Source organism: Delphinapterus leucas, chromosome 8, assembly GCF_059928025.1.
Source record: "Delphinapterus leucas isolate spDelLeu-1000000601 "Yukka" chromosome 8, BTC_Dleu_Yukka2, whole genome shotgun sequence".
Taxonomy (NCBI): Eukaryota; Metazoa; Chordata; class Mammalia; order Artiodactyla; family Monodontidae; genus Delphinapterus; species Delphinapterus leucas.
This window is the reverse complement of record NC_143136.1, coordinates 15447737-15462699: the sequence shown is the minus strand read 5'-3', so window position 1 is coordinate 15462699 and position 14963 is coordinate 15447737. Positions and strand designations below refer to the sequence as shown.

The following is a 14963-nucleotide window of genomic DNA, read 5'->3' as shown; positions in this document are numbered from 1 at the left end:
GTTTTGGCTGTTCTGGCTACTTTGAATTTCCGTGTGAATTTTAGGATCAGCTTACAAAATTCTCTAAAAGTCAGCAGAGATTTTGATAAGCATCGTGTTGAATCTGTACATCAGTTTGGGGAATGTTGCTATTTTAACAATATTAGGTTTTAAAATCCATAAACAGGATGTTTTCTATTTAGGTCTTTAATATCTTTAAACAATGTTTTGTGGTTTTCATAGTACAAAGCTTGCACTTCTTGTTATATCTAATCCTAAGTATCTTTGAAAGTGTTGTAAATATAATTGTTTTCTTCATTTTCCCATTATTCATCGCTAGTGTGTAGAAATACAGTTTATTTTTGTATATTCATCTTATATCCTGCAACCTTTGCTGAATTCTTTGTTCCATTAGTTTTTCAGTGGGTTCCTTTGGATTTTCTATATTACAGTCATATCATCTGTGGATAGAGATAGTTTTTTAAATCACAGTTGTTTTTAAATTCAAGATGCAAACATGCAGAATTAAATTTCAGAGTACTTAGTGAGATAACATCATTCTCCTGGGTTATTAAGGTGCATCTATTCTTTGCAGTTCTGATGTCCTGAAAGTATTAGGGCCGTTGTTTTCGTTGTGCCACTTTTCTGTACAGAAACCTTCAGTGGCTCCCCATGCCCTTTCTGGCAGAAATCTAGATTCTTTGGACTCAGTTCTTCAGGGTACTACACAATACGTTGTTGAAGAAAAGAGCTTGGAATGGTGAACAGAGCCCAGAGGTCAGTTGGGAGTCCTGGCTTCTCACCAGCTGTGCATGAGCAAATTCGGAGGTGTCCCTTTTCTTGTAAAGTTGCAGAGTTTGACTTTTAATTTTTTAAGAATGGTTTCCTTTAGTTCTCTGAACATATTTATAATAGCTGCTTTGATGCGCTGTCTGCTAAGTCTGACATTTGGATCCTCTCAAGGAGGACTTCTGTTGCTTGCTTTTCTCCCTGTGTGTGGGTCATACTTTCCTGTTTGTTTGCATGCCTCATAATTTTTTGTTGTAGACTGGACATTTTAGATATTTTTGTAGCAGTTCTGAATACGGATTCCGCCTTCTCCTTTTCTGCACTTGCTTGTTTGCTTGCTTGTTTGCTGACTTGGCTGACCGGTTTTGGTGAAGTTTACTTTTTCTGCAGCGTGCATCCTCTGATGGGGCTCCTTCAAGGGCATAGCCTTGGGAACACGCACAGTTACTTTGAAGTACCTTCTTTCAGGGGGTGACAGCACGGTGGTTCTTGTAGGGCTCCCTTTAACGGTCTGCCTCCCTGGTGTGCCTCTTGGCACCACACCCAGCAAATATTCTCCACTGATAGCTAGTCGATTGTTCTATTGTTTTGCACAGTGCCCTGGGCTATAAGTTGCCCCACAGGGTGATCCAGTTAAATTAGATGGTCTTTGTAGGGGTTGTGTTTGAGGCCAGTCTTTGAGCTGCGCTAACTCTAGGAGGGCTCTTCCTAGCTGTCTCTTTCCGTGATTCCATTGAACTTCTCTGGATCCTTTCTTTTGCTTGTTCCTGTTGTGGAACTACCAGCCTCATCTTAGTTGCTCACCACTAAAGTCTCCATTGTTTTCCATAGTGCCATTAGGCTTGAACTTCTCTGTTCTCTGTTCCAACTAAGGTCAGTCCTCTTAGGGATTGCTGAGTGGTTCTATGTTCTTTCAGCCTGCTTCTCTGGCCTGGGGAGAACCTCTGTGCCATTGCTCCAGAGCCAGGGGCAGGGGCAGCAGCTTGTCCTCTGCTCTGTGAGTGGGATCCTGGGCTTGGCTGTAGCCAATGGTCTCTAGAGCTTCTCTCCCTGCATCCACCTTACGAATCACGGTGCCCAATAGCCTTGGTCTGCTGCGTCTGCAGTAGAACTTCTGCCCTGAGTGGAGACTGGGTGAAAGAAGGGATTCCTCAGATCTCTCGGCCACACTTTCCTAGAATAGAATTTCTACGACATGGAGATGAAGAATGCTAGAAATCATAATCCTGGATTTAGAGCTGGGTGGAGTAATCAGTTAGTAGTTAGCTTCAGTTTTGTTTCTTCAGAAATGATACTGTCACCTACCTACCAAACAAAGGCTGTGTCCTCTGCCTCCTGTTCTTCTTCCCCACTCTCCCTCTCCCTTTAAGTCTCAGCTCAAGTATCACTGGCCAGGGAGGCTCTCGTGGACCACCCACATACTAGAGCACCTCTTTAGCCTTGCCTGGTCACCTAGTATTTCCCTTACTGGGTTCATTTTTCCCTCTTAGGGTTTCTCACCATCTGGTGATATTTGTTTACCTCTCCCAAGGGATGTATAGGTTCCATGGGAAGAGAGACTTAGATTGTTTCCTTCACTGTTTTATAGTCCCTGTACTTAGAACAGTGTCTGACACATAGTAGATTCTCAATAAATCTGATAAAGGCAACATATAAAATGTCCAAAGTCTGTTGTCTTCTTGCTTCACAATTTAACCTGCCTAAATTGAAAAATATCTAGAATCACTGTGGGAAGTGAATTTCATATTGTTTGCTAACTCCAATTGCTTGTTGCTGCCTAGAGTGGGAGAAGTGGGCTCCCCGGGAAAGAAAGCAGTGATGATTCAGCAGTGGCTGCAGGGGTCGGGAGAGAGGAGAGTGTGGCATATGTGCTAAGTGTCTGCCATCTCTAATGTAATGAGACACTGAAGAACAGGAAATGGGTGCATTGTTGGTCTCCATTCTCTTGTAGGTCTTCTGGCTTGCTTCCTCTTCACCACTGGGAAGTATTTGTGGTTACTTGGGGTTGTTGGAAAAGCCACCTGTTTACAGAATGATGTGGAAACTTTTCTGTAGAAATCCCATTGTTAATAGATATGGCATAAATCTGTATCCTATAAATATCAAGAGTGGACAGGACATTGCTGGCGGCCAGTATACTAGCTGCTGCTTATTGGGAGAAAAAATCGTGTGCCTATCTGATATGAAGACTTTTTCTTTAAAGTTACTTAAGAATGATTTTTTGACTAATAACTTTCTTTCTTTTCCTTCTAGATTCTTACAGAAATCTGTTAATTCTACTTTTTGAGCACTATGAATAACCACATATCTTCAAAGCCATCGACTATGAAGCTAAAACATACCATCAACCCCATTCTTTTATATTTCATACATTTTATAATATCACTTTATACTATTTTAACATATATTCCATATTATTTTTTGTCTGAGTCAAGACAAGAAAAATCAAACCAAATTAAAGCAAAGCCTGTAAATTCAAAACCTGAGTCTGCGTACAGGTCTGTTAACAGCTTGGATGGTTTGGCCTCAGTATTATACCCTGGATGTGATACACTAGATAAAGTTTTTATGCACGCAAAAAACAAATTCAAGGACAGAAGACTCTTGGGAACACGTGAAATTTTAAATGAGGAAGATGAAGTGCAGCCAAACGGAAAAATTTTTAAAAAGGTAATGTGGTTTTTTATTGCCTTTGAATTCGCTCTGAGTAGAATGTACGCTTAGAAATGGTGGCAGGGGACAAGCACGGCCTGCTTCTGTTGGAATTTGCTCATGTGGCAGGAGAAACGGGGTAGAAGGGGACTAGACTGCACTTTCTTCTCCTTCTGTACCCCCGGCATGGATTTGTTCCGAATTTTCACGAAGACCTTGAGATCACTCACTGGTGTGGGGCACTTCTGAGCCTGAATGGCTACCAGGACTTGGAATAGAATGTCTAGGGCAGTTTGGGGTTTGAAACTATATTCCCTGGTAGTTCCAGAGGCACCTGTGAGCTCCAGATTGCTCTAGGTTTTGGGGTGTGACCTGCTTTTTCTGATTACAATGTAGGTTCCATTGGATACAAAGTACTTTGGTACTTTGGTTTGTGGCAAGTGCTTTGGTTTTCTAAGAATTTCTTTTCACAGATACAGAACTTGCCATTATTGATTTGAAACAGAGGATAAGACCTCCTTAGAGGCAGTGTAACAGTGCTTAAGAGCCTGGACTCCAGATACAGACTGTGGGTTCGAATCTCGGCTTTGCCACTTACTAGCTGTGTGTGACTTCCGAAAAGCTACATAACGCATTTGCCTCAGTTTCTTTAACATGGAGGTAATGATCATTGCTGACATTTATCAGCATTTCTTATGAGCCAGGCTGTTTTAAGAGCTTCACACACATCAACTTATTTAAGACTTACACTAGCCCTACGGGTTAGTGTGATCGGGATATCCCTCCTTTACAGATGATGGCATTGAGGCACAGATAGGTTAGGTAACTTACCCGAGGGCATTATAGCTAGCAGGTGGTGAAGCTGGGACCAGAACCCAGGGTGTCTAGCTCCATACTCCTTAAATAATCCCAGCTCAGAGTTGTTGAGAGGATTAATAGATAGAGAAAGGGAGTGAGAATGTGTGTGTGTGTACATTCTACAAGTATGTGCGTGGAACAGTTTGTGGTATCTAGTGTAAATGCTCTAGCTTTTATTATCATCTTGGGAATTCACTGGGCAAAATTGTATGAATGAATCTAAAGACTTGTATCATGGAGTAGTGCAGCCCTGTGAAGGGTAATAAGTATAGAAATGCCATGAAAATGCTGTTTATGAACTTGGGTGAGTTTCTTATAAACGGTTCTTGAAGTTCTGGTAGGTGAGAATTGAAGATAAAGTGTTTTTAGAGGCAGTAAGATGATCTGTAGTTAGTTGATAATTTGGTTAGGTTATAGGTGTAATACCTGTGTAGGCACAGTTATTTTTCCCTTACCCTCTTTTTCCAACTACATCCTGACTCCAGCTGTCTTTTTTCTGTTAATCATGAAGGAACTCTCAGATCTTGGAGGAGAGTCCAAGTAAGCACAGCCATGGAATGAAATGCTCAGATTTACTCCTGTTACTGCAGAATGTGGGGAGGGGAGTGAGAATGGTGTTGTTTGACTTAATGGTCCATTAATGTTGCCACTTACCACACAAATTCCAGTCGTCATCTTCTAAATGTAAAGGAGATGGCACGCAAGTTAATAATCAGTGACGCCTAGAAACTCAGAAACATTATTTTAACTCTAGACGACAGAACCTGTATGTGTTCCTAACCTTCAAATGGAGTGATGTTTTATCCTGTTGTGCCTGGAACCCTCCTGACTTACACTGGTTGTTCTGGCATTAATAGTGCCCCCTACAGTCGCCAGCGTGATTTGGATAAATCCTGTGGTCACTGTACTTTTAAGGCATTTTCCCTGTTTCTTTTGGTGACTTAGTTTTGCCTCACTTAAATAATTTTTTCCCCTTTTTTTTGCTAAATTAAGATCTAGCTGGGGTTAGTTAATAGCACATTTTGAGAAATTGAAGTCATGCAGTTAAGCATGTTTGATTACTCTTCTCTAGCCTATAGATTATAATTTGCAAGACACTTTATCATAATGATGTCTGATTTTTGTCATATTTAGTTGCTGCTTTTTATGGTGTACCTTCCTTGATTCTGTCTTTGCGAGATCTGGTAGTTATAAAAGGTACTGAAAACACTACATTTTTTAAGTGCTAAAGTTTTCCACTCCTCTGCCTTCTTTTCTGTGCTTTTTGTATCTAAAATAAACATTCATTTTTGTCCTTTGACAATTCCTACTGCTATTTGAATTCAAAGATTGGGTTCTCTTACTTTTAATGAAAGCATATATAACAAATCCTGTTTTAGCAGGAAGCTTATTTTCTCTCTAGTATCCTGCACACACTACAGGATAGTGTGTGTAGGATACACACATTACATGCATTTTATGGAGCTAGCACTTTCAGTCATCCAGTACTCAGAGCAGCAGACTGGTTCCCGAGTATATAAAAAGGAGAAGAATATGGTGAACATGAAATTCTTTCTTAATTCAGGTGTCAGTATCATTAGGACAAAATAAAATCCTAGAGCTATCATAGTTGTTCCTTAAATGTGGCCAGATAGGGCTTCGCTGGTGGCGCAGTGGTTGGGAATCTGCCTGCCAATGCAGGGGACGTGGGTTTGTGCCCCGGTCTGGGAAGATCCCACATGCCGCGGAGCGGCTGGGCCCGTGGGCCACGGCTGCTAAGCCTGCGCGTCTGGAGCCTGTGCTCCATGGCGGGGGAGGCCGCGACGGTGAGAGGCCACACACACACACACAAAAAGTGTGGCCAGGTAATGCAATGGACACAAGCAAAGTTCTTCTTCTTCTTCTTCTTCTTTTTTTAAAAAAATTAATTAGGTTGTGCTGGGTCTTAGTTGCGGCACATGGGCTCCGTAGCTCTGGCTCACTGGCTCCCTAGTTGTGGCATGTGAACTCTTAGTTGTGCCATGCCTGTGGGATCTAGTTCCCTGACCAGGGATCAAACCTGGGCCCCCTGCATTGGGAGCACAGAGTCTTAACCATGGCAGGACCAGGGAAGTCCCGACACAAGCAAAGTTCTTATGCCCTGTGTATGGGTGTGTGTGTGTGTGTGTGTGTGTGTGTGAGAGAGAGAGAGAGAGAGAGAGACAGACAGAGACAGAGAGACAGTGTGTGTGTGTGTGTGTGTGTGTGTGAGAGAGAGAGACAGAGAGAGAGAGAGACAGAGACAGTGACAGTATGTGGCTCTTTCCTCCCTGTCTTGACTGTGGTGCCTTTGTATTCATTGTTTATTCAACAAAGAAATATTTGAACTCTAGTAGAAAAGTTAGAAGATGAGAGAAACCATTTTCAGTTAGCACCCTTTTCTGTCTATACTACATCACTGTCAGAGGGTGTGCCTACCATTGACATTTGCCATTAACTTCGCATTTGTGATTCATCAAACTTTTTTCAGAAGTCTTTAATATAAACTCTGGTGTAGAAAACATATTTTTTCTTGTTTGAAATTAGACTCATTGGGAAAGTAGGTTTTGTGTATCATAAACAAAGCAAATATTTTTTGTTAGCCTTACTTGAGAAGGTGTGCTGTACCACTGGTTAGCCAAGACTTCAGTTTCTGTTGGTCTGCATTGCAACTGTAGCAGTGGTCTGTAGACTGGATAAGGGGGTATCTCCACTGTGTATTAACCTAGGCTGCCCCGCCCTTGGTTTCTTATTTAACACCCATTGTACTGCAGCAGCTGCTATGGAAGGAGAGTGAAAAGCGGACCTTTCACACCCTGCCCTTAGATGTAAAAATGGAGGTGCTTAGGCAGTGTGGCCTCTGCTCAGAGTGCTTACTAAGAGTGGAACACATACGTAATCTTGATGGAGTGTACCTTCATTTAATAGTTTCCATATTTGAAGATAATCTTATATTGGAAAATAAAGCTAGTGATTAGCAATATCTAAAAGTTTTCTCCCTGTTTTGGGGGACTGAGCTTTGGGGATTAACCCTAGAGTGTATCTGGCATGGTTGAAACAAAGATGCCCAAAGCTTTATCAAATGAATGAACTCTGAAGCTTTGTTTCTGTCTTATCCTAAAAGTCTCTTTTTGAGCTTCCAAGGGAAGGTAAGTGAAGATGCCATGGTTCCGCTGTAATTAGGCCCAGGATACTGCGGCCATCAGCTTCACCAAGACAAGTTTCCCGAGGGGCACAAACAGAAGAACAAACAGCGAAGAAACAGAGGCGGCTGTGTTCCTGAGGCTTGGCCAGCTTTTCCAGGACTATATCATGCTGTCATTTTAAGTCTCATATGGTTTTATAAAACTGTGGCAGAGTGAAGCGTGTGGAATGTGTCAGTAGCTCCTGATTCCAGCCTTCCCAGCAGCAAGTGCTTGTACTGATGTCTTTTGAAATGAATTAACAATGAAATGATCAGTTTCCAGAACGTTTTAAAAATACATGTACCTGAAATAGAACAGAGTTGCAAAGAATAAAAATAACTTTGCAGTGAAACAGAAGACACAAGACCAGCTCAGACATTTAGTGATCTAACTTCCGGAGATACTTTATATCTTTTTCTCATATATTTTACACACCTTAGAGAGAAGAAACTAGAAGGAATTATGCAGTCATAGTGCTTAGAAAGAGAAGTTTCACTATGACTGACATTCCTTCTAAATTGATGCAAAAAGATACTAGAAATACTCCTTTCTGTTCTTAGGAGTTGACTTAAGCTTTCTTTTCCTCATTGCCTACTTTTGTGTTATTTCTTTCTTGAGTCATGTTTTTATCCTATTTGCATATGTGTATGGTATTTATTTTTTGACTTATTAGGATATTTACATAATTTATATAAAAAGTAATGGCTCATCTCTTGGCCAGAATTTGTGGTTGGTTATTATGTTAATACTCTCCCCAGCCAGAACGCTTGGTTTTCTTTTCCATACTTGCTCTCCTCCCTGTCATCCCCCTGTTTGTTAAAGGCACCGCTGTGTACCAGATGGCTCAAGTCAAAAACCAGGAGTCTGATTTTTTAAAATTTTCCCCTTAGAGCTCCCTCCACCCCGGCTCCCTTTTAAAAAAAAAAAAAAAAAAATCAGGTCTTCTGCTTCCACTCTTGCCTCTACTATAATCCACTCAAACACAGCAGTTGAAATGATATTTTACAGCTGTTAATCAGGCCACCTTACTCACTTGCCCAGCAACATCTCAACTCCTTTCTATAGTGCAGTTGGAGCATTGTGATTTAGTACTGCCTGGGTTCATATCCTAGTCCGTCACTTAATAGCTGTGGGATTTGAGCAAGTTATGTTTATTCTGTCTGTGCCTCAGTATTCTCATCTGTAAAATAGAGAGAATAATAGTAATTATCTTAGTTATTGTGAGAGAGAGTTACAGCATACCTAGCACGTAGTAAACACTAGTAAAGGTTAGCTGCCCTCATCGTCGCCATGGTTATTACCAACTGTCCAGATCTCTTGAATATTTTCACTCTCTGGCTCCCTCACAATAATTTGTTTGTAAAGATCTTCATTTGCGGAGGGAAAGGTTAAATGAAGCCAGATGTACTTTGTCGACAGTAGGAAAGTATATATTTTTGAGATATCTCTGTTCTGAATGGTTAAAGTAAAAGTTTTAGTGCTGATAGAGGTTAAACTCAGCTACCTGAAAACTTAACCTTTATAGAATATCTCATTCTTCAGGGCCCTGACTGGTTAAGTATTGTGTGATTTTGTTTTATGGAATGTTCTGTATCTTACCTCCATTTTAGTTTTATAGTTTCCTTTTGAGATAAGAGGCCTTCCTCATCAGCATAATCAAGGTATCTAATTTCATAGGTTCCTGAACAAAGGTAAATTATTAAGTTCCTATGTCCCAGGCAGTGATAGTCTGAGCGACAACATTGATACTTACATATGTGTATGTCACACCTGTCATAGAATGAATATACAGGCAATTAAACGTGAGAGAGGAAAGCGACTGTAGGGATCATTTAGCCTCCACGGTGGCCGTTCACGTAGCCACACTAGGCGTGCGTCTTCCTGACTCTTAGGACAGTCAAACATATTTATGTCTCATGGGTCACAGGTAAGAATATTTAAGAGGTGCTGGTAAAGGATGTATGCGATTGAATGGTGATGAGAACAAAAGAAGCCAAGGGAGTTAAATGATCAGGTGGATATGGACCTTTAAAAAAAAAGCCATCGGCTTCCCTGGTGGCGCAGTGGTTGAGAGTCCGCCTGCCAATGCAGGGGGCACGGGTTCGTGCCCCGGTCTGGGAAGATCCCACATGCCGCGGAGCGGCTGGGCACGTGAGCCACAACTACTGAGCCTGCGCATCTGGAGCCTGCGCCCCGCAACAAGAGAGGCCGCGACAGTGAGAGGCCCGCGCACCGCGATGAAGGGTGGCCCCCACTCGCCGCAACTAGAGAAAGCCCTCGCACAGAAACGAAGACCCAACACAGCCAAATAAATAAAATAAATTAAAAAAAAAAAAGCCATCTTTTAAACAAATGAGGCTGCTTAGAGGAGAGGTTGAAGACCCCGAGGCCCAGAGTGAATTGAAGTTGTTTCGTTACACCGGTCCGTTCCACACATTTAGCGAATAATTGCTGAGTGCCTGCTACATGCTAGTACCGTCCTAGGCACTAGGAGACAATAATGAACAAGACACACAGATTACTTTTTTCTGGATCTTGTATTGTATGGGAGGAAGAGAGACAATAATAAGGTAACAGATTTAATAACTGTCGTGAAGAAAGAAAGCTGATTGGAGATCAGTGATAGCCTCTCTGAGTAAGTGACGGCTAAGTGGAGGCCTGAAGGCCGGTAACGAGCCCTCTTTGCAGTGGGACAGGATTGTGCAGTGGCTCTAAAACAGGAATGAGCCCAGCTAGGGGAGGCACTTAGGGAGCAAAGTTCATGACGGCATTCAGACCCTGAGACCGAGTGCCTCCTTAAATTTCGTGCCCTGAGCAGCTGTTTTGCCTCATCTTGGGTCCTGCGCTGCCTGTTTGAAGGACAGAAAAGACAAAGTTGTATTTATAGGAAGTGAGTCAGGACAGAGGTTTTGAGATGGGCACAGAGACACTGGCAAAGTCTAGGACCCTTAAGGCTTTGTAGGCCAGGGTAAGGTTTTCCAACTCCATTCCTACTGGAAAGGGAAAACACTTGCAGAGGAGTAAGCCGATTTATGTTTTTCAAAAGCTCACTACTGTAGGGAGAAGGGGCTAAAGGGGAATAAGAATGGAAGTTGGCCAGTTAGCATTCCTTAGTTCAGGGGAGAGACGGACTAGGGTGACAGGGTGCAGGTGGAGGGCAGTGGTTGCATTGGGGGAATACCTGTTAGCTTAGTTGCATAATCAAGTGAAAAAGCAGGTTGGAGATCCAAGTATGGGTGGTCAGGACTAGAGATGGAAACTTGGGAAGCTCTTCAAATTAAAGTCCCAGTGAGTCGAGCTTTTGTCAGGGACACTTCAGCCACTGTGATACCGTGAGGGACTGCAAAGGGTATGGGTACAGGTATGTGTATGTAGGTTATTAAACTTGGTGGTAGGAAGGTAAGGGAGTTTCTGTTTAATTTCTGATTTCTCAGTGGAGTGTGAGGTAGTATCGTCACATGGAAGTGGAGAAGGGAGAGAAAGGGTAGAGAATATTTGAGTAGGGAGAAGGTTTCAGATAGCCATTTCAGAGGGTGAGAAAATGAATGTATCAGGGAAGCGTAATAGGATTGCTGGGTGGTGAGATCTGTGATCCTGGATTTAAAACACCTGGTTGGTGTTCTTCAGCAGTGTTCCACAGTATAGGCAGGGAATAGATACATGAGTTTAATCTCAGGATGGGCTAACCGTAGGGTCAAAGTTAGGATTTGAGACCTTTTCTAGCACAAGTCAGATAAAATTATGGGGTAGGTAGGGTCCCTTAAATGTAATCTTTATGGGAAAGATCACTCCTAGAAAATTGAGTGGTTTAAAGAATTAAATTCAGATTTTGGTTACACTTGAATTAAACTCATGACTTGATTTCTTTGCACCATCATTTATTTGGGTTTACATACATATTTGGGTTATATAGCTAAATGCTTTTTCAGAACACATATATTCTCTGAAGTTTACAAAACTCATTTAGATTCTAGAATCTAGGAGGTAGCTCATGCCTATCTTTGGAGTGTGAAATTCTTAATAATGGTGAATCCAGTTCCTACACGTTTCGGCCAGATTCTCATCTGCCTTCTCGCCGCCAGAGAGCTCCTTTTGAAGCCATTGGAGTTCTGCGTGCTGAGCATTTCATGGGGGTGCAGAGCAGGGTGAGGGTTTGGGACCCATTGAAGTTAAGTGAGCATTTTAATTTCAGCCGCTTTATCCAACAAAATGAGAATTTACTTCTCAAGTCCAGTTTGGAATAGGGCACTAGAGGGCAGTATTTAACTTTTTCCATTTGTATCTTCATCCAACCTCTGTTTTCTAGAAATCTCTTAAATATTATAAGCATTTTTGAAAATGAATATGGTTAGATGGTTTTAAGGCATGAGAGACGGATGTTAGTGATGCAGCCATGTTTGGGAACTGTCTATATTTTTGCAGCAAGAACAGCTTTCTGTCTAATCTGTATATAATTGGGGATTTATGGCCTGATCTAAGTTGGAGAAAATTCTTAAAGGTAGTTAAGAGGGGGTTGTTACTAATGTGAGCCTTGATGTCACCTGCACAAATAAAAGTCGAAAGCCCTGCCACGCCAGCGGGCATTCAACAGAGGGACTCTGGAAAATAGTATGACAACTCCCCACCTGGTCGTATAAATAGAGACTTGTTTACTTTGCTTATCCAGAGTTAGTTACAGCAGTTCCAACTGAACGGCCATAAGCATTTCTGTTAGCTTGGGTCTGCCAGTTGCTGTTTGTGAATCATGTTGTACTGTCTGATACTTAAATCCAGGAATTCATAAGTAGAGGGAAAGTAAAATGTTGGTATCAGTAGTACTTGACACTAGGTTAAATCATAAACTAGCATCTACATTGTTTAAGTAAGTGAAGTCTATAAATGAATTCTTAATATATGTGCCTTTGGCCAGAAAGTTGACATTTAAGATCCTGTCAAACCTTGAATAATTTTTTTTAAAGGAAAACAACCCCCCACCCCCAAATTACAGTTAAAGATTTGGCAAAAGATTTGAGTTGTCATAGAAGATATCACAAAAGAGCTAATTTTCAAAATAGACTTTCACTTGAAACTCACTTTCCAGCTTTTCGTTAGAACAAAATAGTATATATACAAACACAGCTTTCTGGTCTGTCAAAATGTGGAACACATCCTGGCTTCTTTCTAGAAATTAATATCTTGGTTAATTTGAAAACCATTTTTGTATGCTTTCTGTTTTATCAGGTTATTCTTGGGAACTATAATTGGCTGTCCTTTGAAGATGTCTTCGTTAGAGCTTTTAATTTCGGAAATGGCTTACAGATATTGGGTCAGAAACCAAAGACCAACATTGCCATCTTCTGTGAAACCAGGGCTGAGTGGATGATCACTGCACAGGCCTGCTTCATGTATAATTTTCAGCGTACGTGGACTTGCTTATCTTCTCAAAGCGTGGACCTAATGTGGGAGAGATGATACTCACTTTTTATTATAAATATTTACTCCCAAGAGATTAAAATTCTGATGTTAATTTTTACCTTGTATCCAATCAGTGGATAACTCTTTGTTACCACTTAGAATTGTTGATCTATTTTGGAAAAGGAACCAGTCGTGGAACAAATTATACCGTGTATAGTAAGGGGACTTGAACCTGTTCAGAGGGGACTTTCTGGGTCTGGGGAGCTAGATCTGTACCTGTGGGTCATTGCTCTGCCACCCCTCTCAGAATTTTCTTTTGAAGTTAGTGTCATCTTGTTATGCCACTTCTGTCAGTAACAGCTGGCCTCTAAAACAGCATGTATAGATCACAAACTGTGGATCTAACAGTTTAGGGTTTAGTATGTTCCATCCACGGTCAGAGGCTTTATTTAATTCCTTTTAGTATTTCCATGAAATGTCCAAATGTCTGACTTGCCCTTCTTTTTCCCTGTAGTTGTTACGTTGTATGCTACTCTAGGGGGTCCAGCAATTGTTCATGGATTAAATGAAACAGAGGTGACCAACATCATTACTAGTAAAGAACTCTTACAAACAAAGTTGAAGGTGAGAACTAGTTTTCTAATAACTGTCCCGTACTTTAGAATTTTCAGTGTCATGAGCTCATTATTGATACTTAGTTCTTTTATGATCTTTAAAATCCTTAATATCTCTGTAAACTTTGTGGGACTATCATACTTTGTTCTTCTCCTTTAGAAAAGAAAAAGTGGATTTCATGTATATTTGTGTATAAGCAGCGCAGAGAGCTACAAATTAATTGTCAATGTGTCCATGTCAGAGGTGAAGGGATCACAACTTTATTGTGCTCATCTGGTTTCTAGTCTATTTTCAATAAATTTGTAATTTTTAAGGATTATTTTTAAACTAGTAATTCACTTGGTTCTGAAGCATTTGAGTCATTACAAGTTTCAGAATTTTTTAAAGGGAAGAAAAAGACTTTACAAAACTACAGGAGAAGGCGTTTCTTTCGTCTGCAGACAACTCTGTGAAAACAATAATATCTGATTTTTTTTAAATACAAGTTTATAAGAGGATTCCCTTCCTCTCCCCCTGTATCTTTATTTGCCTCTTAAAAGCATGAGGAGTGTTTGGCTACCCTGTAGTTCAGGCAGTGTGTGTTTACATGCCCATTTTTGTAAGGAACTGACTTTATTGATTAAGATTTTACCAAAGAACAAGGGTACACACAGCAAATCTAATGTAATAAAACTAACTTACATTTCACACCAGTAGTTCTCCATCTGAAAAAAGGGGTATTCATACCACTACACCCCACCCTTGCTTTTTTGAGGCAAGAAATTAACAATTTGCTGAATATGGTAAACTGCTTTTCTTGTGTCCTGGGCTATTTGTCAAGCTATTTAAGGAAGAGTAATGAAGAATACAACGAATGCTTGTGTTTTTCCAGGATATAGTTTCTCTAGTCCCATGCCTGCGGCACATCATCACTGTGGACGGTAAACCACCGACCTGGTCTGAGTTCCCCAAGGGCGTCATCGTGCACACCATGGCAGCAGTGCAGGCTCTGGGAGCCAAGGCCAGCGTGGGTATGTGGCGGTTTCCCAGTTCCTCATGCATGTTCTACAGTGACCGTGTTCTCCAGAAGTGCTCCAGATATTTGATTCTAAAGTTAGATGAAGTGACGAACTAGTTTCCTAGGCCATCACTTTGGGACGAAAGGTCACCCTAGGTATAATGTCATCTACCCTTTTAAAAAAAAGCAGCTTAAGGAAAAACATGAACGTTAATTTATTAAAATGGTCTAAAAGTAGTATTTATTTGAAGTTAATTTAAAATACTTTTTACATTATACAGTTTTCCCGTTTCCCTTTTTCTCTCGTTGGTTTAAAGTTAGTGTTTAAACCAGATAACAAATAATGCCATTATTTGTTTAAACAAATTTAAACAAATAATGCCATTAAACTTGCCCTATGTGAATTATCTGTAAGTATTAACAGATATGTTAAGTGTCTAAACCTGCATCCCTCCTTTTACTTTCTGCTCCAACTGTGTTGTTTCCAGAGGGGACAT

The 14963-nt window shown here is 40.9% G+C and overlaps 1 protein-coding gene across 4 annotated transcripts in view; it reads left to right on the top strand.

Moving 5' to 3' along the window:
* ACSL3 (acyl-CoA synthetase long chain family member 3) overlaps positions 1–14963 on the top strand; it is an 83557-nt gene that overhangs the window by 46827 nt on the left and 21767 nt on the right. For all 4 annotated transcript variants that reach the window (XM_089916313.1, XM_089916314.1, XM_022567799.2 and 1 more), the window contains 4 exons: positions 3022–3438; positions 12681–12858; positions 13369–13478; positions 14341–14479. In XM_089916313.1, coding sequence (XP_089772439.1) covers positions 3061–3438; positions 12681–12858; positions 13369–13478; positions 14341–14479 — 805 coding nt within the window. In that variant the 5' untranslated portion in view covers positions 3022–3060. The remainder of the gene's footprint in view (positions 1–3021; positions 3439–12680; positions 12859–13368; positions 13479–14340; positions 14480–14963) is intronic.